The sequence below is a fragment of the Lagopus muta genome, chromosome 9, assembly GCF_023343835.1.
Source record: "Lagopus muta isolate bLagMut1 chromosome 9, bLagMut1 primary, whole genome shotgun sequence".
Lineage (NCBI taxonomy): Eukaryota > Metazoa > Chordata > Aves > Galliformes > Phasianidae > Lagopus > Lagopus muta.
In genome coordinates, this window is record NC_064441.1 from 4,813,517 (window position 1) to 4,835,185 (window position 21,669).

The following is a 21,669-nucleotide window of genomic DNA, read 5'->3' on the forward strand; positions in this document are numbered from 1 at the left end:
AAGTTCCTTGTTATTGTACATGCAGAATTGTTCCTGGAATGGAAATATCAGCAATAACAACAGCAATAAAAACCTCCCAAATCAGTACCAACATGACAGAAACTCTCTGTTATATTATTTTATTTGCCTTATCAATTCAGTTTTCAATTACTTCATATTTTAACTTGTGTACCTGAAGATAGAATGGAGCTGGTTTTTGCAGCTTGGGAGTTACAAGTCTTACAAGTAGTGTATTCCAAAGCCAGAATGATCTGAATCCCTGAAATGGCATACAAAGAATACAATACAAAGAATGTATGCCCAGAAAAATCTTAATGGTTTTAATTTTAGCAAGTCCTTTCAGCCACGGTGTAAAGGGAACACAGGGAATCCACAAAGTGGTCTGGAGCTGCACTTGGGAGATCTGGAAACCACTGCAGCATCTTAAGAACAAAGTGATTTTCCTGCTTAAGAGCCAAAATCTTTTTGTTCTTCTAATGTGCAAGGTGAGGAAAACCATTACATCCCAATTTTCCACCACACAATGACGAGCTTGATGATTTAAGGCAAGTGTTGTCCTTCAAAACAGCCGGGGAGACAGAGAGGGAGGATCACTTGCTGATTTTTGTAAAGAGACAGGACAGAATTCAAAATCAATTCTTAAAGCAACAACAAACTGCACAAAGCTCTGGGACAATAGAGACTTGGGCAAATTAAGCATTTCCTGTACTTACTGCCTCAGAGTAGGCATTAACCTCAATGGGATTTTTCCCTCAGATTTGATTAAAGAAGGAACTTTTCAGCAGCAAAGTGTGACACAGCATGATCTGCTGAGATAGCATCGAGAATTAACGAGAAATATGTTTTCTCAATGATATGATGGCCAGGTTGCCCAGGGGGCTGCCTGTCAGCTCCTATCAGTTATCCCATCAGGAGGACTGCAGAACATCCCCTGCTTGTGCCAGCCTGCAAACCTGGTGCTCCAGAGCAGCGTGGGTCAGGTGTGAGCACAAGGACAGCTGACGGCTAGGGAGGAGGTGCTGGCTACAGAGAGCTTTCCTCTCTTGGTGTTCTTGTCTGGGGTTGTCACCTTGCAAGGTGTGAGATAAAGCTGAGGTCTACAGAAGCTGACAGCAACCATCTCTGCAGTGTAGGTGTTCAGCCACCTCGCAGGGCCGAGTGCTTTTTTCATCGTTTGCTGTACTGTGTGATCTGCATGTTGCTCTGCACTTGCAATAGCAGCAGGCCAGGCTTTTGAACTGGAAACAGCCAACATTCATAAAAGCAACAAGAGGGGAAAGCAAAAGTCTTAATACCGAAGCCTCCATGCCAGCTGCTGCATGTGCTGCTGGAGGCTTTCTCTGTGATGTTGAGTTCAGCTGACAGAAATACTCTCAGAAAGATGGGCTCATGAGGTGTGTGGAGGAGGCACAGCTCCACTATTGTCAGTGTGCTAAGAGCAGCCTGATGATAGCTGCAGTCTTGTCTAAAACGCTAAGGTTTTGCATCTCTGTATAAAAGACAACCAAATCCAGGTTGCTGCAAAGCAAATTAAAGGACTTCCTTGGAGCTCTAGCAAATACACGTTATGGAATCAAGGCTTTTGGTACAGATGGTCGTGGAGGTGTATAGATATGAACCTACGAGCTTGAAATGCCTTTTGGAGATTCTGCAGTTTCTGCAACATATGCACTGCTGGTGGGAGTCTGTGTGGATGGGAACGACTTTGGGTGTAAGTGCATAGTGGGTGCCTGATATGAAACTGCAGTGTAGCATCTTGAATACTATATACTTGTAGTAGTATAGGAGTGAAATATTTTTACTCGTGGAATGAAACATCCAGGGTATATGGCACAGTTTTTTGCAAAGGTGTGAATGAAACTGGACAGTCTGGAGATGGACTCTCTCTATGAAATGAAATATCTCAGGTCTATTGTTTGTGTTGCTGAGGAATGAGGAAATGTTGTGTCTATTGTTTGTTCCAGCTGAGGAATACAATTGCAGAAAATAAATGCTAGGGAGATTGCCTGATAATAGTAATAAGCAGGTCTTTGTCTTGCTGCTACGACTGTAAATATCTACCAGAATACATCTAATAACTTTCATATTATTATTTCATGTGGTGAATCTTATTTAATTCAGTATTTTTAATCTAAGAGCCAATGCAGAAATCATCTGCTGCATATTCCATAGTGGATTGTGAACAAAAGTCCATCCACTAGATTATATGTTAACTTGGAAAGCATATTTTCAATCCATGGAATGAAACATTCGAAAATATGTTTATTGAATAGAGAAAAAGGTCCAACTTACTGAATGATATTATCCACGACAAATTACTTTTTCAGCTCTCATCAGCATTATTCTTTATCTCAGAGTAGAATGGAAGGCAGGTATTAATATTCAAAAACAACACAGGGCATGAGGCATTACATATCTCTGTACAGAAGTTCCAGAAATAGATGTTTTACTTTAAAGGGGATAATCAAAGACAGCTAATCAAAAAGCTAATCAAAAAGAATACTTAAAGTTGCCTTGATCACGATCTATAGGTACATATACAGGGAGAAGATAACAAGTAGTAGAGGAGCCTTCAGAGGTGAATATGTAATGCAAATTTGGAGTGGACAAGTCAGATTCCAGTTTGTAAACGGAGGAGAGGCAGGGGGCAGACATACAACAAAACACCATTTAGAAAGAACGTGATAAATACTCTGTTATTAAAATGCTTAAATGGGGATTTGATAAGATTCTCAAAAACCAGTCTCAGCTTCTCCTCTCTTGTCACTGATGCAGGAAGGTAAGGGTGAAATCCTGTGGCATTTTTATGCAGTAAGTCAGATAATTCATCAACATGAGCCTGTGGTCTTAAAGATTTGACAGTACGAGCCTTGTGGTGTGTCTATGAGGAGGTACAGAGCCATGTGGAACAGATCACTGCTGATGAAGAGTTAACAATGGGGAGGGGAAAGATTTGGGGATGCTTTAAGAAGTGTTGAAGAAAGAGGGCTCTTGGCAGTTGATCTCAGGAATAGAATGAGTTCAAAGGAAAGGATAAAACCAAAATCGGGAGAAGTAAACCAAAGGAGATACAAGATAAAGACTGCTCTGAGCATGAGAAATAGATCAAGAGAGAAAAAACAGTGATTTAGAAGTAGGACAAATAAAAAGGAGCTTTGCGGAAGTGAATTCTGGGCCTGAAGTTTTTGCAGTACAGAAGTCGGCTGAAGGATTTGGGTGGTCTGTGTGACGTTCTGAAACTATGAACAAAGAAGGATGCAGCCTGTGAGGAGGGAAGGCCCTTTCCAGCAGTGAAAAAATAATGAAAAAAGAAACAAAAGTAGTCCATGACACACCAGAAGATTATGTATGTGACCGACTGATCAAAGCAAAGAGTGACAAATCTCTTCTAAACATCTTTCTTCAGACAAGTAAAAAAGCAAATGGTCCTGCTTGCTATCTATTCCCTTCCTCCTCAGAAAATGCTGCTCACGGTTGTGAGCCAACGCGAGGAGCGAGTTCTGGGGCAGAGGAGTAGCTAGAAAGAAAAGCGTGCATCAATAGCTGTTGCTTTGGTTACAAAGGCACATGAGCACGTATAGTCGTGACAAGTTATTTTCAGCTTTACACCATGAAATAGAAAGAATATTAATGAAAAAGATTACATTGCCTCTGCTTGGTCTCTTTGTGGTGGAAGGTCCCAGGGCAGTGTCATGTGCCACACTGCACTGTGTAATTGTCACTCTGCACTAATGACATTGAAGTCACCCTGATGCTGAACACAGAGAACTCATTGGCTTGGGAAGGAAAAGGCTGCTGCTGGTGCTGGGGATATCTCTTCACAAACGTTTCTTAAGTGCTGGTTATTACCTTGAGTGGGAGCAGTACTGGGCACCCAGCTGCCTGTACTGCGTGTGTGTCAGCAGATAGATACCGCTGAATCCCTAGCTTTGCCCACGCCGAAGCATACACACAAAAGGCACAAAATTGCAGAGCAATCTCTGTCTCCCAGTGAAAATCAAGCACAATGGGAGATCAAACTAATGGTTGGGTCTCTACTGACATTTCAACAGACAATGCTTCTGCAGACAATGACAGCAGCTCAGGTTCAGGAGGAAGGCAGAAGTGGTAACGCGGTGCGATAGGACCTCCTGGTTCCATGGCGGTCCAGAGAGGCCCATGAGAAACCAGCAGTGAGCTGGGAACTGAAGCAGAAATGAACAGAGCCCTATCACTGCCAAAATCCTTTGGCCCTTGACGCCTGTAAGGTGATGCTAATGGCAGTGCAGTAACCCTGCTGTTGCTTTGGTTCACTCCCATCTTAGACCAACCGCATCTTCAGGTTTAGACTTTGTGCAGAGGCTCTGTGATAGTGTTGCCCTTCGTGCCATTTATTTGTCCCTAACATAGCAGTTACATAGCAGGGCAGTCTGAACCCCTGAGGGAGAGGACAGCCATGACCTATGACAGCTCCTTCTATAAAGGCTGATGCTTTGAAGCTTCACGTTCACGGCATCAAGAAAGGGAGTCGATGGATACCAGTGTTAAGAGACAAAAAAAGATATTCCATTAGAAGAAATGACCCTTTCATAAAACCTGTTTGTGAACTCGAGATTTTAAACGAGTCTGACCCAGTGGGAAAAAAAATCAAACTGTTCTGTAAAGAAGAAATTCTCTGCTGGAAAGCATATAAGAAAGTTCACAGGCACTGCAAACACTAGCCCAGTGGGTAATTCTCTGAATGAGATGCACTTTGCACTCACAGCAGTACTGAAATTCAGCAGCTCCCAAGACTGAGATTTATTCCATTTTATCAATAAGAATGCAACTAATAATAGTTTTTAAAAGTGAGAATTTACCACATGATTGAAGGTAAAAGACCAGATTCTCATCTTTATTACCCTGGCTTATGCCAGACATATTTTGTACCCCCTCATATAAAGTACAACAAGAACTAGCCCTTTTGTGGTCACAGGCATTCTCACAGAATAAAATCCCAAAAGATGGGATCACAGTCAGACTCTGAAATTCTATCCCATGGGACATACGTTATTTCTGGTACCAGTAAATCCTTTGTTTTTATTAACTATCTTTATCCAGTCACCAAAATCACTTGTCCCTGGCCTCCTCCTATGTGAGAGCTCTCCTCAGGGTGAGAGGGGTATCCTTAAACTTAAACTTGTGCTGATGTGGCTGAACTGCTGTCTCAAATAGGTATTACCCAAGAGGCAAGTCTCACTGAAGTCAATGGTCTACTCCCCACATAAGTAATCTCTGTAGAACTGGGGTCGTTCCCAGCCATCCTTCACAGGGCACTTTAGGTTTCTCTGAGACCATTTGTTACAGTCATTTTTTCCTCTCCTTCTGGTTGAAGAGTTTGGAGAGGTGTCAGAGGATTAGTGTCATGCAAATTGCAAAAGGAAAGTGTCACTATGGTAGGAAGACTTTGCAAAAAATAGCTTTGGGGACTATACAGTATCCAGAATTAAATTTTATAGCGGTCCATAAAATTGAAGTATGAGCCAAGGGTTAACAACCTTGAATTTTGCCCTTAAAATTAGTCCAAGAAAATCTACTTCATTATAAATACGATAGTACTATATGGTGTCCTGTTGATTGATATGCCCAGGAGCTACCTTTGTCGGCAGTCTTTTAAGCAGTAATCCTTCATTTTGGTCTTAGTAGTGAGATGGGCACCTCCCTCCTCGTTGAGCCATCAATTTTTACCTGCCAATACAGTTTGATGAGCTTGCTTATACGCTGCTCAGTGCCTCCTGTCAGCCAGTACATATAGTCAGCAATCATGGCGCTCCTGATGACAAAAGCAAAATAAATGAGTGCATGGGGAGAGAAGGATGTGTATAGCAATATTTAAAGGAGATAACATTAGAAGAATATAACATGAAGTCTATACCAAAAGATTACGGATAACTCTTAGTTTTTGTCCTCCTCTAAGACAAATATTAGTAAGCATTTTTAGATCGCTAAACCACCTGCACACAAACAACCCTACATTTTAAAAATCTTTTTTCCATATTTTACTCTGAGAAAATAGTTAATGACTGCTCAACAAGAGATAAATATTTTGCTTTAAAGCATTTGTGGGTGAGATATCTTATATCCAAGTACAGTTTTTGTAAGATAGCATCAAGATGCATAAAACCCCACAGCTTGGCAGCCCGAGGAAATCAGTGTATGGCATATTCAGACTTAGTACACCTTTGATTAAACCTTATCTTAAGAAAAACCCCAAGTCCAAAGTAATCAGCTATCTTGCTACCTAATTGTGTATGCTTTAGTACTCCCACTGTCTGTTGCAATCACTGCATTCCTCTTTCTAGACTGAGAGATATTAAAAACTATTGTGCAATGGATATTAATGCAGAGTCTTAAGAGACTTTAGAAAATCAGTTTGCTTTTATGGCTGCCTCTCTACACTGCTTTCCGTTCCCATTCCTCTAGAGATTCCAAATCCAATTAAATGTGACTAGATGTAATTCCAAATTGTCACTTTAGTCAATTAAACATATAATAATCTTGTGTACCTAATTACTAGCACTGAAAGTTTATTTGTTGATGTAGTGCTATCAATGTGTACTTCTGCATGTTCCCCTTATCATTGCCTATATATTAATTGTGCTTTGACATTACTGTAAATTGAATTTGAAATTTCCCCCTAGTTAAAAGTGTCTCACAAACAGTAATCCCAATCCTGTTGTAATACCCTTTCAGAACATACTTTCCAAGGCTGTATTATGTTCTTAATGAGATATAACCAGAAACACACGGATTTAACAATAAACATTTCAAAGCAGGCCCAGTATCAGGAGGTAACATATTGTTACAAACAGGAACTAAATCTTCCCTTAGATGTTTGCATGAAACTCCTGTTAATTTCACTGGGAGAAAAGCAATTTTGGAGGATACATGGATTTCTGCATAAGGACTGGATTTAACCATAAGCTTTATCCAACTCTCATTCAAATCACTGGCAAAAAATCCTCTTGATTGCACTAGAACAAAGAGCAGCTTCTAATTGAACATTGTTAGCCCAGCTGGCACAGGATGAACAAAGGATGAAATCCTCACTGCGCTGAAAATCACTGGCAAAACTCTTACCAACTCCAAATGGTGCCAGGATTTAATCCCAGGAATGACATATAAGTATCCTGTGGATGAAATGGAGAGGGTGAGCAAAGTATCCAGCGCCATCAGCAATGGTTTTGGGAAGAGCTGACTGCTATCTCCTGAGACACAATGGGGAAATGAGCACAGGGCACAAAAATGAGGGAAGACGCTGAAGGAATCTGTCACATTTCTTTGTGCTGTGGTGCCTCTGGTCTACTAGCGGTGGTCTACGAAGCTTCTAGCCCCTGCGACATTGGCACTCAGGGGTATCATGGTCTCTAGCAGCGTATGCAAGTGGAGGTGGTCTCCTTGGGGGAAAAAAGGAACTTTCAATATAAATTTAGAGCAATTTTCAAGTAGTAAAGCCTGGCATTTTTTGGAGTCAAAGGATAGTTGCAAATGGTCATTTACAATTTAGGATCCTATGGATTTGCTGCCATTTCAGAGATTAAAAGTGGCAAATCCTTAACGCCAGCATCACCCTGTCTCCATCTCATGCAGTGGTGCTGCTATGGGTCATAGACTCATCTAATCATCAAGGTTGGAGAAGATCTCTAAGATCATCTAGCCCTATCGTCAGCCTACCACCAACACAGCCTGCTAATCATGTCCCTCAGAGCCACATCTCTATGATCCTTGAACACCTCCAGGGATGGTGACTTGTCCATTTCCTGGATGAGTCACTTCATCTCTCTGTTTGCCAGCATCAGCTGTAACATGAAGACAGTCATATTTGACTGATTTACATATTTGGTATGTGAGATCTCCTGGTACAAGCTGCCTTTTACTAATTCTTCGTGGCACGCTCAGCACGATGTCACTCTGATCATGGCAGAGGTCTCTGGGTACCGCTGCACTTCAGACAAACGCCCTTCCTCTTTGTTCTTCCTTCTTAATTTGCTCTTATTTAAATAATCAGAATCCCACTTACATTTCAGGCATTCGTGTTTAGTTTTTCAACATCTGCTTTTATCCCTGCTGGCTTTCCCTTGTATCACCGTGTGTCACACCAGGAACAGCAAGGCACATGCATAAAAACACTCTGAGCCTTTTGTGTGCCTCCATCTCCATTTCACCTCTCAGTTCCTCGGCTGTCAGGGAGCACACACAGGTCAGGACCGATGCTTGCTGCTTTGACCTCGGGGCTTAGGAGGGACTTAAAAATTCCACTTTCAAAAAAGACAAAAGCAGTCAGGCTGTGTGTGGATGGCCTGTGTCCAACCCCAAATGGGCCTAAGTCAGAGAGGTTTCTTTGTTGGCCTCTGAGGTTAATTGCAGTGTCAAAGTGGCACATGTGATAGGAAATTATGAGTTCCCTGACACAGGTGAAATTATGCTGGCTGAATTTGGTTATAGGGCTGGGCACTGAGAAATGTGTAGGGACCTGAACATTGAGACAGAAACCAAAGGGTCGATTGAGATATCTGGGCAGGTGGCTTCCAAAGAAGTACATGAAGGCAGGACATGCTATGCTGGGTTCCCAGTGAGGACCCATCCTCTGGCCCACAGAATCATGTGGCAGTGAGTTTCTGTAAGGGACATACAAGCACACACTTGGAGAAGAGATTTCAGTAAAGTATTAGTTAAGGAAATGCTATTTATAAAAATATTATTTAGGATCTTCAGACAGTGACTGCTCATTAACATTTTTCTCTCCCTCCTTGCTTGGAGTCAACGCCTATCAGATGTGTATCTCTAAAGACATTGTGCCTGCTTTTTTCTCTTTTAATGGCTGCACATCTAATGGCATTTCAGCAAAACTGACAGTCCTTCCTTCAGTGATGTGATCAGCTGGAGGTTTCTCTCACTGTGTGGAAGGCTACTTTACTTTAAAATGGACTCATTTGTCACATTTTGAACACTACACAAGGTAATGCTTCCATTTCCTTCAGTGTACTAATGAAGAAGAGAGACATTTACTCTCCTAAAACTGGGACAAAAATACCAAATAATGAAGGATGAAATTCAAACTATCCGATTCTGAAACTTCTTATATCTGATGAATTTTTCAAGGGATCAGCTGAAGAATTTAGCTGAAATAATCACAGTTCTATGTAACTCTGTGATTCAGATTATTATTGCCATTTCTATTTGCATGTGTGCATCAGTATGTTCTTGTTTGGGTTAGCCCCATGTCACTTACACTTTTACCTATGCTAAATGAACGCTGTGACTCTATGAAACATGTCTGACATCAAACTGATAAAACACTAAACATAGATCTACAGGGGACTCTGTGATTACTAAATAGCCATCTCCTGTGAATTAGAGTCAAATATAAAAATAGATAAATAGAATAGAATATAGAATAGAAATAGAATAGAAATACAGAAATAAATATAGAGTCAAAAGTAAAATAACATGTCAAACAAAGGATACAAAACTCTGTAACATACTGCTGGAGTGCATTCTTATTAAAGGTTTATGGGGATAATGTATATCTTGTGAATGAAGCTGCGTTGTTTTAGAAGGTCACTGCTACTCCATAGATAAAAGGAGCTTTATGGTGTGTGCGTTAGAAGAAGCGTAGGATTAATTCCCCTCCCTAACAGGGATTTGGGAAGAGCAGAAAGCTGAAGTCCTTGAACAAAGAGTCTTCCTGGTAAGTTTACTGATATGCACAGAAATGGAATGAGGGGCCATTCCCTACCCTGTTCCAATATCAATATTGTAGATACTGCCTTTCAGTGGTACACGAGGGGCAGAACAGGTCCTTCCTGCCCCGTCCTGCAGCCACCGGTCCCCATGGGCTGGGGTCAACTGCTGTGTTGTTGGAGATTTGGGGTTGCAAAAGCCAGCCAGCAACAGACCTCGCTCTGCCCTGATATAAAGTCTAACAGCAAAGAACAGATAGATGCGTTTGCTTCCTATTTCTGACACAATCACTTCATGCAATATTTAGAAATACTGACCATGTATTTACAGACCCCCATTGCTCACAGCTGCTGAACCCACCCCTGCTTCTGCAGGAGGCCCGGATTTGAAGGTGCCGTGTTCTACCTGCTCCATCCAACCACTTGGTGGTGCAGAACAATAAGATATATTTCTCTGTGTGTGAGCAAACAGCACACCGCAGATCCCAAACTGCCTTCCTCAGCCCTCAACAGAAACGCATAGGCCTTACAGGAACAGCCAGAAGTGGCTCTCAATGCCAGACAGCTGCCGACAGCAAGTGAGGGCACAGCCCTTATCAGTGGCAGGAAATTACCTTTGCTATTTGCTTCAAGTGATCTCACCTGGATCTGCAGTCAGTGGTACTAACAGAGGGCCTCAGGCAGCGCCCTGGGTAGCAGAGCTGTTGTTGGAAAGTGGTAAGTTAATTTCAGCTTCTTTTTTTCCCCTCAAGTTTAATAGGATCTTTAATATTCCTATTTAGACCACCTCTGATGGAGACATCTTGGTGTTTGAGAGGTCTGCCATTCCAGTGTTGAGTCTGAGATGTGAGACACAAAATTAAAAATGCGCTCTCTGCTGGATGACCTTTCTTACTTTTGTCTGAGATTAGGAAAGGAAACTGATGTTTATAGCTGGAGTAAGTAGGAAGTAGTCATTGTAATGCAATTATGCCATTTGGAAAAGGAACAAAATAATAGCAGTTAATTTTTAAACATCCTCATATATCCTAAATAAATGCGAGCTCATTACTCTGAGGTTTATGGAGATACATGAAAGCCACGAGATGAGGAGAGAGAAACAGAACTTCAGAATGCTGAACAGGAAGGAAATAAGTGATGTCAGCATTTACCTTTCTGTAGACTTTCCCTTGAATGGAGTTTGGCATGCTCCCTGCGTGCAAAAACAAATGCTAACGTTGCAGAGAGCTGGTTAACTCTTTGCTGTTAAACACTGTACTGGTGGGCCTTAAATGTGTTGGGAAGCTGCTCTAAAACTGTTATCCTGCCAACCCCTTTCCATGTTAGCAATGGGCTGTGCTTGCTGGCTTTGCTGAAGTTTCTGGGTCATGGTTGCCCATTGCTAGAAAGTACAGTTAGGTTTCCTGAGAGGAAAATGGCACCTGTATTCAGGATACAATTATTCCATTTATCATTATTTGTCTGGTGGCTGCACATGGGTAACAACTTTCTGCATTGTACTGAGACTGCTATGCAGTGATAACAAATGTTTCTCACTCAATGGCAACTACCATGTAAGGACACAGCGAGTGCTTTGCAGATGTGAGCTGGCAAGTGGAGCAGTGCGCCGGGAAGGGAGAGGCCTTTCTACACTGAGAAGGGGCATACAAGACACCAAGCACTGAGCCCAGTTGTGACCTGGGGGCCTGTTTGGGGGAAGAATGGGGTGAGGAATTGTGTATGGATGGAGGTGCAATGGAACTCGGGGGGATGTAGCTCTGCACTAGTGCTCAGGCTGATGTTTGGCAGCTGGGCATCTCGAGCAACAAAGAATAACGTGTGGGAATAACTCTAGGCAGAGGCCAACATCGTATGTTGGTGTCAAGTTAAATAATAGGCAATGTTGGCTTTCTTTGGGGCTCTGAGCGCTCCCAGTGCTTGTCAAACCGGTCTCCCAGACCTGATTTACAAACCGTGCCTTTCTGAATGTTACCTGGGGATGCCATGGAGCCGGTGGGAGCACTGGAATGCTTGGTGTGGGGGCAGAGCAGACCCCATCCCATCTCTGCAATGCAAGTGCTGATTGTGGGGGACTATGGGGCTGTGCTGGCCAACTCCCTCCGTGCTTGTGCAGCCCAGGGTCTCACAGCATTCATGGGTGGGGGGCTGTTTCTATAACAAGAAGTGTTGGCATGCCTTTTATCAGCACAGCTGAATGCTTTGCAAAGCAATGCTGAAAGCAGCAGCTTAGCCAGAATGAACACCTGACTTTCACCTCCTGAGCTTTCTCTTGTGACTGAAGTGGGATCCATGCATAGGGCTGAGGTCTACTCCTTGCAGACCTGGCTTGCTTTCCAGCTGATGGGATTATCATGACTTTTTTTTTTTTTTTTAAAGGAATGTCAAAAAGCTGAGTCAGCCATACTACAGCTATTCAGATCCCCAATCTTCTTCCTCCTTAAGGATTGCTTACCCGGGCTCTGTGCAGTCAGATGAAGATGAGTTGTTTGTTCTGGCAGAGGCACAGGCAGTCTGTTTTCCCCTACATGTATACAACTAATTTCAAGTCACTACTGTTCTAGCTAGTGATAAAAGAGCTATCTTAAGCTTTTCACAGAACACAGCGACACTGTTAAATCAGCACAGCATTTTGATTAGCAGAAAGATGAGAGCTATATGGCTTAATGCATAAAAAGGGGAGAAATCCCTTCTGTAGCTTAAACTTCATAGGAAGCCTGGTCTTTCTGTAAGTTACTAGTTTTCACCTTACTGCTGTTCCAAGGCTCTTCAGTACTGGCAATAGGTTGCACTCTTGGAATAAGGAAGAAAAATTGCTTTCATGCCTTGTTGCTTGCAGGGTCAGACCTCTTGTCACAGCCACATAACAGGAGGCTGTAGGGTCACAGCTGCCAGGCGTAGGGACGTGGAGAATGTGCAGGCTCTGGTTCTTCCACCTGCAGGAGCTCTGATGCTCACCTTTGGGTCTGTCTGTGTCCCTGTCTTGCAGCCTTGCTCTTGAAAGCAGCACTTGTGTCTTGACTGCTTTGTCCTTGGGACTGGTGGGGGCCTCCCAGGCTCTGCTGTGCCTTGCACATCTTCATCTCATCCTTCCCAAAGGCAGCAGTCCTTATGCTGCCAGGAAAGTGGGGGCCCCTCAGCCTTCTCTGTGCACGTTTTTCTCAGCATGGTGACAGAACCCAGCCCAGGGCTCTCTTCTGAATTTTTCCATTCTGGTTTTTATGGGATCTTTTCATCAGCTGTGTCTATGCCTCCTTCACCAGGGTACTCTCAGCAGCTGCTGTCAAGGCTGATCCTGAACTTAAACGCCTTCTAATGCCTAAAGCTTCCTGGTAACTTCCAGACTAAATTTATGTATAATGAATTTATGCCCATTTGTTCGAAGGCCAAGATGGTCTTTCAACCAGAATAGGTTTGCTCCCTTCTGAGGCTTAAATCTTTACTGTGTTTGTCAAGAGCAGTCTCTGAACAAGAGAGGATAAATATATTTACTAGCTGACACCTTAGTGAAAGTGGCTGCAGCGCTTTGGAATTCATCATTTGCAGATGCTCTGACCCTGCATGGTGTTCCTGGGATTGCTTTACAATGCCAAATGGCCTTAGGCTGAGCTCTACATGGTGGCATCCTGGCACAGCACTTTCCTGAAGATACTGTGATGCAGCCAACAGAATGCAGAAGTGATGCAGATGTGGGCAGATCAGGCTGCTCGTGCTAACAGATGCCCTTTCATTCCAACCACTTCATATGCTAACTGTACTCAGCACTCGTAAGGCCACCGCTTGAGCATAGTGTTCAGTTTAGGGCCTCTCACTACAAGACACTGAGGCACTGGAGCGTGTCCAGAGAGAGGCAACAAAGCTGTGAGGGGTCTGAAGCACAAGTCTGATATGCAGAGACTGAGGGAACTGGGATGGTTTTGTCTGGTGAAGAGGAGGCTCAGGGGGGACTTCATTGATTCCTGCAGCTCCTGAGTGGAGGTTGTGGTGGGGAATTGGTCTCTGCTCCCAGGTAATATTGATAGGACAACAGGTGATGGCCTCAAGTTTCATCAGGGGAGGTTCAGGTTGGGAATTAGGAAAAAAATATTCTGAGAGAGGTGGTGCACTGGCAGAGGCTGCCCAGGGAGTGGTGGGGTCACCAACACTGGGGGTGTTCAAGGACTGTAGGGATAGGGCAGTGAAGGACGCCTTCAGTGGGTGTGGTAGGATGGGTTGGGCTTGGTGATCTTAGATCTTCAACCTTAACGATTCTATGAACTGTGGGTTGATGAGAAGTAGTGAAAATTGTATGCAAAGGAACTTGGGAGGTGCTTAAGTGACAGCTAGATCCGCTCTAGCTTATGGCTTTCTCTGAACCAAAGAATTTGGTTGGGTACATCCTCAGAGATGAACTCCCATGGAATCTCAGGTAGGCAGAGGTAAGTCCCTCTTTCTGTGCCCTTGTGCCCAGCAGTGCTATTCACAACCAACCTGTTTATGCACCCATATGGTGTTCTGGGGGGTATTTGATAGAGCATATATTCCCTTAAACACATGGGGGACTGGAAGGTGAGGAAAGCTCAGAGAGCAAGCTGAAATAACTGGCAGGTTATGCCAACAAAAACCAAGTCTGTATTTCCAGATATTGCTGAACGTGAGCAACTGTGAGCTGCAGTGGGCAGAGTATGTGCTGCACCATTAACAGTTCAGCTGAGACCAGTGACTCCAGTGAGGTGACAGGAGCGGTGCTAAGCTTAGTTTAACACAATCTGCAGAAGCAGCTCTGCACAGTTGCTATAACACCGTGTTAAACTAGGCTAAACTCTGAATGCTGCCATAGTCGCTGCTTTTGGAACTGCTCTGGATTCAATCTGTCAGAACGTTCCTCTCCTTTACAGAATACATAATCTCATTTAAAATCATTTCGTTTCCTGAAAGCTTCTCAATGTGGGGAAAAAAAGGCTGACACAGTTCCCTCTTGCCTGCTGATGTAGTAAACCTACTGATTGGTAATCTGCAGTAACACTGACCCCTGTTTTTATTTTCTAATATTTGTGAACATCTACTCTTGTACTGTTCTCTTAAATATGGACGTTTTTATGTACTGCTTCTTAAAAAGTCTCTGAAAGTGTACTTTTTGAAGAAGTGTGTGGTTTTTTTGTTAAGCATTCGCCTTAACTTCTGGGGAAAGATAAAAACCAAACCCAACTAAGCCCAATATCCTAGGTTTATCTGAGCTAACGTTCGTGAATGAATTAGCAAAACCTCTTTCTTCATCTTGGAAAACTGTTTCTCCCCATCCTGACAGCCGTTGGCACAGCTGCCCAGGGAATGGTGGAGTTACCGTCCCTGGAGGAGTTGAGAGCCATGGGGATGTGGCACTGAGAGACGTGGGCAGTGAGCACTGGGAAAGGGGGTTTGGCTGGGGGATTTAAAGGTCTTTTCCAGCCTTAGTGATTCTATAGTTCTATGTGAAAATACGTGGAGATTATTGCGATGCCATCTCAACGCATATCCAGAAGAAAGAAAGCGCTTCTCCCTATTTTGTCCCTATTTTTTTTTTTTTTTTTAAGCTGGAGTTCAGCACAGACAATTGGTGTTTGTCTTCCCAAGCCCTTTCTGTGACTATACTTTGGAAAAGTTTTCTTCTACCCCTCCCTGAGACTATTTTCTTGCTATTCTGGTAGCTTCAGAATTCTACCACTAGCATCCATCTTAAATGATCAGCAAAGTGACCCTCTTAGTCTCTTGCCTAATTCACACTGAGTGTTCTACCATTAGTTAGCTAATGATTTGTGAAATACTTCATGATATACCGTGTGGTCTTCAGCTGAACAGTCCTCTGTAAGTGATGTTAGCAGTAATGATGATACATGGCTAACCCCCCACAGCATTCCGCCATGCATTTCTTTCTATGTTCAGTGGATTAAAAACTCCAGTTGCATGTTGAAACTTTTAGTTCTTGGCAGTGCAATGCAAGTGGAGCTTCCTCTCTCAGATCTTCCTCTGCCAGCAGTTTCTGTTCACACCAGTAGTCTCATCAGCTGCACCCGGGCTAAATTTTTCAGCATCCCACAGTTTACACTGAGATCTTGAGTGCTTTTTTCTTTTTTTCCTATTTTCCCCCTCTCCACCAACCTTCTCAGCACCCACTTGAGAGAATGCAGAGAGCAAAAGATACATGCGTGCTTGTAGGTTTGACCCCAGGGTCCTGACCATGGCCCTCTCCTAAGCCTGACAGTAAGTGCTCCTATATGCATTGGCCTCACTGTGATCAGTCATTTGGGGATTATTTGTGTTACTCTGACTGGGGGCATTGGAGCTCTGCTGCACGTGGGATCATATACACAAATCTCCCACCGATTTTGGAAAATCCTGGGTATAGCTTGATATTCTTGCTACTGAGAGCTGGATTGAGAGAGATGAAGGGAAGCCATTAGAAAAACCCACGAGTGCAAGTACCTTGCAGCTTCGGAGTATCTCTCCAACCACCTGAAGGCAGCAGCTTGACGCAGGTGGTTCCGGAAATAGGCTGGGTTCAGAATAATGCTCCTTTAAAAGAAAAGAGATGGGGAAGTTGAGATTTGACATTCTTACATCATTACAAACTGATAATAACCAAACTGAGATGGGGGTGAATCCTGTGTACTCTTCTGCACACCTCAGCGGTCACACTTGATACCTCCAATGTAATGTGAACTGTACCTTCTGACATCTGTGACAAGACTTATTACAACTGTTACTGTGGTTATACCATAAATGCAGTTTCATTAGGTTTTTTTTTTTTTTGCATTGTTATGGAAACACTTTTAAAGATGCTTCTGTGGTGACGTGCTATATTGCCTTTAGTTTGAACATAAGAATCTGTAATGGAGCATTGTGCTTGTTTACCCCTAGCTCCAGAAATGGGTGCAAGTTGTGTGACTGTCTGCTTACAACGCTGTGCTTCTAGAAGGTATTTGAATGTCAACTTGGAAGATCATAAAAGCTACTTTTTGTAGCAGTGGTAGGTTCTATGTGGGGAGACCTTTGCATGTTTCTTATATCCTTCAGATACAGTTCCAGGTGTAACAAATTATAGTCAATATAAAGGGATGGAAGGTAAAAATAGGACAGGTGAAGAGGTTAGATGGGCAGGCAGGGTATCCTTCTGGTGTGTGCAGGGGAATGGCAGCCATGGCAGCTCCACCTACATCTAATTTGTTCCAATGTATTTGGCTAGCTTCTCTGGTCAGCACTTCTCCTGGTGCTTAGATAAAGGGTGCATAAAGCATGATCTAGGATAGGACATCTCATGTTTGTCATTTCTTATGTGTTTTATAAAGTATTACAGTGGGGAAATATTGTGGCAGATGGATGGTTGGACTGGATGATCTTGGAGGATTTTTCCGACCCTGATGGTACCAAAATGATGGTACCAACAGCAAATGCTGCACTTCTCAGCCAAGTGTGGTTCAGATCTGCAGCTCAGACAACATAATGGTCACCAAAACTCAACCAAAAAGAAATCATCAGAAGATCAAACACTATCAGCCTTTAACGATTTGACCAAAGCTGTAATCCCTTACTTAGATGACAACTGGTACTTCTGCAAGCCATTTTAAAGGAGATTATTGCTGCTGTAAACTGTAGTCAACAGTTGATAATAGTAATATTGATTTTTTTTTTTTTTCTTTTTTTTTCCATCCAAGTTATTGGTTCCATCACAGCCAAGCAATAGCACTATGAGGGGAAAAATTAAAAAATCAATAATTCCCTGGTAGTTAGCAACACATTTTTCCTGTAAGTCTTTGAGCAGAACGTACTGTGATAAGCTTATAATAAATACAGAATTGTAGTAGATTTTCTAAGAATTGGGTACCAGATCTCTGTTTTCCATCTTGATCTCTTACTGGTCTTAGAAAGATCAACTACTTCTCTTGATCTATAAATTCTAAACTAGGAAATATTATGTCGTGCTCTAATAGCTTGGAAAAACACAAGAAAGCTACCTTTGACTTCATAGCAGTCTGCTGGTCTCTCTGGACACTGTATGTGGAAGTGATTTCTGCTGCATTACATTTCTACCCCAAAGTAGCTCTTGCTGTATGGATGCAGCTGCAGCTTAGTGGCCTCTGTGTAGATCAGTGCTAATTAATGCCATGTAAGTACAGCAACTGTGCAGAGCTTTTCGCTAGTGTTTTAAATCTGATCCAGGTGATTTCAGGTGCTCTCAGTGTAAAGGAAAAAGCTGGGTGGAAAGTGGGAAGCAAAGGAATTATACAAACACAGGTTAAGAGGCAAACCCTAATTCCAGGAAGTTCTACTCCAAATGGAAGCAGATGGGGACCCATCTGGGCAGGCAGCAGTGTGCCAGGCTGTGCATGCTGAGAGCACGTCCGTGCTCCAGGACCCACCTCCAGCCACGGGCAATCTGATACTAGGCTGGTTAATCCAGTAATTAATTAGGAGGGATGTGCTTCAACAGGGAGGCTTGGAAGAAGAATTAGGAAAGGAAGGAGGCAGTGGACACACCAGCTGCAGCACGCACAGGGTGATCTCTGTGTGATGTTTTGTGCCGTGGGCACAAGCAGTGGCCCTTTGGTCTTTGTGTACTTCTCAGTGGAAAAAGTTTCAACAGGTATCTGAATATGGATAGCTCTTATCCTGCACAGAGGTAACTTCTAATCGACAAAGCTGCAAACGAAGACTCTACGTTTGAAGATTAAGACCTGTGTTCTTGCTGGGTTAGGCCCTCATCTGTCAACTGGCTGGGTTAAAGTAAACTTGAAATAGATTTTCATTTATTTTTCATCTTCGTTGTAATCCAAAGTCTGCCTGTTAAAAGCCTTCCGTAAATCATTTGGTCACTTTTTCTCAACAGAACACTCCTTAAGTAATGCTGTATATCAGCCTCTTTTTTGACATTTTCATTTTTTCATCTTGACACCTTCTCTTAAAAATAATACAGTGTTTGTCCCATTATCTTCCTTCCCAATATAAGGAGTGGGGGAGAAGCAGGCATCAACTGCCTCCATCATAGCAATCGGAGCATGTGAAGCAAAGATGCACACACTGTTCATTGGTTTTTATCTCTTCACATGTTTCCTTCTGTCTTACTGCCAAGCATTAGGAAATCAGGTATGGTAAGAAACTTGGATTGCTACGTAAAAACTGGCTGCTAGAAATCGCGTCGCCTTCTCTCCAAAGAATGCATCCTCCGAAGTCCTTCTGAATGCAATGGAGCTTTAACTCTGATCTGGCTGACATGTAGCAGAGGCACTTTTTCAATCCCCCGCATCATTTATATTTGGCCTTTGTAGGCCAAGAAAAAGTCAATGAGATGATTCTAAAGATGAAACAAGTGGAAAAAATACACTTCACTACTGAAGCAGGTAACTCATTTTTTGTGCTACTACTGCAAGTAAAAGCTGGCTTGTTAGTAGAGGTACATGACATAATTTGTTAAATTGGAGTGACAGGCTTTTTCTTTATCATAGTTGTCCATGTCTTCCTTCAGCACAATGTGGTCTTCTGTAACAATACATGGAATAGTCAGTTACAGTTGACTATTAGAGAGCAATTGGGTGATTTACCAGAAGTAAGAACTCGGTGCAAAAGCCATACGTGTTTCTGTTGGCATGGCAGTGCTGTGCTGCATGTCCACACATCGCTTGCTGGCACAGGGACTGTTCAAAGGGAGGTGCTGAGGTGTTCACCACAGCATCAAATGCAATGCCACACGAGTCATGTGCCAGCTAGCTTCTGGCAGAACCAGGTATTCAGCTGCTGTAGGCTGACACGTTGCTTTTGTCTTCGACGAATGCTGCCTATCAGTGGCGCTGGTGATCCAGCCCCAGTATGCTTACAGGCTGTAATTCCTGCCAATTCCTGGCTGCTGTACAATTAGATTGAAGCTCAACTTTCTTCTTCCATTTCACATACAAGGCAGGTGGCTTATTAGCTGCGGTGTAGTACTGTTCTTACATCTGTTTGTGTCTGCCTTGCATGTTCAGTGATCCCAAGGGCTGTATCACAGCTAGGTTAAGAGTTCAGCTCTACTCCAGGCAGTCCTGAACTAACCAGGAATCAACCTCATCCTACTTTCCTGCAGTTTGCATGTGCAACTACACTGGGATTTGGAAAGTTGATCAGTGGGGGTCAACTTTCTTTCCAGCACCACCAATGCCAGTCTGTGGCTGGTACTGTGCTTGGAGACCTCTGGTTCCCAAGGGAAGGAGTGTCCTACCCTCTCTGCCCCAGCTGCTCTCTGTTTAAAGGAGTGACATGTAAAATCAGATAGCTTCAGTTACATAGAGGAAAAAAGCTGGAGGACAAAGAGCCAGAACCATTCAGTAGATGTTGCTAAAGGAGAGGCTGTGCCAAAGTCTGGTTAGTGAGGCAAATCTAGCAGAGAACAGGATGTGTGAGTCTCACAATTCATTAGGAATCCCTTCTAATACAGTCGTTAGCACAGACAAAAACAGTAGCTACAAACAGGAGCTCTGGTACAGTGAAAAAGATGTGCAGTTATGGCATCCACAGACAAGGACTTTCTGTGCACAGAAGAAAACTTCTTGTGAAGTTTCCATATCTAAACAGACAGAAAGGGAGGAAATGAGGGATCCCTATAAAGCTTTCAGACGCACAACACCTTTTCACTGCCAGTGAAATATAACTGCCACGCTAAAAGGTTCTGCAGCAGCAATTTGCTTTGAATTGCAAGCATAAGACAAATGTGCTATTGAGGTTTTGATTCCTCAGCTGTGAAGGTGGTACAAAGGAGAATGTTTTCCTGTCCAGAACAAAAAGATATTTAAGAAAATTGTGTTTCAAAGCTCCTTAGACTTCTTAACACAAATGGAGATGCTCTGCCTTTCCTGAGTTGTTTGCATAATGTGTAGCCAGCTCGCTTCCTAGCCACACTAATGTCATTTTCTTATCTTGACCACCAGCTCTTCTGATCACTGCTATCACGCATCTCAGCTTTTATAAAATAGCTCAGTGCTGCTGAACTCTTCCTCCAAAAAGTAACAGCATTTTTTGCAGGGCAAGATTTTTTTTTTTTCCCCAAATACTCTTTTTCTAAGTAAAATAATACCGCGTGTTGTGCAGATAAATGTTATTGCCATGTAGTGTTATTGAAGTCAGGAAGATATCCTTTCCCTCAGTGGTGAAAGACTCTGCCCATAAAACAGGAACTATGTCACTGACCTAGAAATAAGATAGCATTAGGAGCTGAGAATTGGAGAATTTCAAGAAATGAATTAAAAAAATAATAATAAAAAGATGAACTACCTAGAAATATTTGAAATGCAGCGTGAGAAGGAATTTTAAACCAGAACTAATCTTAAGAAATCTTATCCAGAGCATCTCAACGGAATAGCTTTGTATTAATAACATCTCATCTATTATGCATATCGCAATATGCCTGACACAATTGTTGAAGTAATTAGGTGATGCTAATTCTTCCTTTTCTTCTTTCTGAGGAGGTAAAGTGATTAGTAGAGTAGTTTAGGACAAAGTACACAGCCCATTACCGATTTGCCACAGATTAGCAGCACCAACCGTTGTGTTTGTCCTTTTCCTGCTTTCACCTACAAACTTGTGCTTAAGTTCTTCTATTATTTCTCCTTTTTAATGCCCAGTGACTACACTGTATGATGGCATCGCTGCATTATTTGATTATTTAGTATTTCATTAGCCTTGCACTGTTCTACTTGCTTTAACACAATCCTTTTTTAAAGGATTTTAAAGGTGCAAAATAGGGAACATCAGGGAATGGCATAGCTGAATATTGTTTCTTCTTTTTTTTTAATCAACAAGCAGAGAATTAATCTCGATGAAAAGGACCTGATTTAACCTGCCTATAATTCCAGTGTCAAGTTTTGAGGCGCCTTTCATTTTTTTTTTCCTGTCAGATATTGCATAAACCTTGATCCGAAATAATTATTTTGAACCTTCTAAAAGGGTTTGGAAAAATCATAGAGGGGAAAAAAAAGTAGAGGACTGA

At 42.6% G+C, this 21,669-nt stretch overlaps 1 protein-coding gene across 1 annotated transcript in view; it reads right to left on the reverse strand.

Annotated features, from left to right (window-relative positions):
• The window catches only part of SPATA16 (spermatogenesis associated 16), a 72,303-nt gene that overhangs the window by 30,438 nt on the left and 20,196 nt on the right, over positions 1-21,669 (reverse strand). Inside the window, exons 4-5 of the mRNA XM_048954943.1 lie at positions 16,140-16,229; positions 5,707-5,791 (exon numbers count right to left, since the gene is read on the reverse strand). Of these exons, the coding sequence (XP_048810900.1) occupies positions 5,707-5,791; positions 16,140-16,229 (175 nt within the window). The remainder of the gene's footprint in view (positions 1-5,706; positions 5,792-16,139; positions 16,230-21,669) is intronic.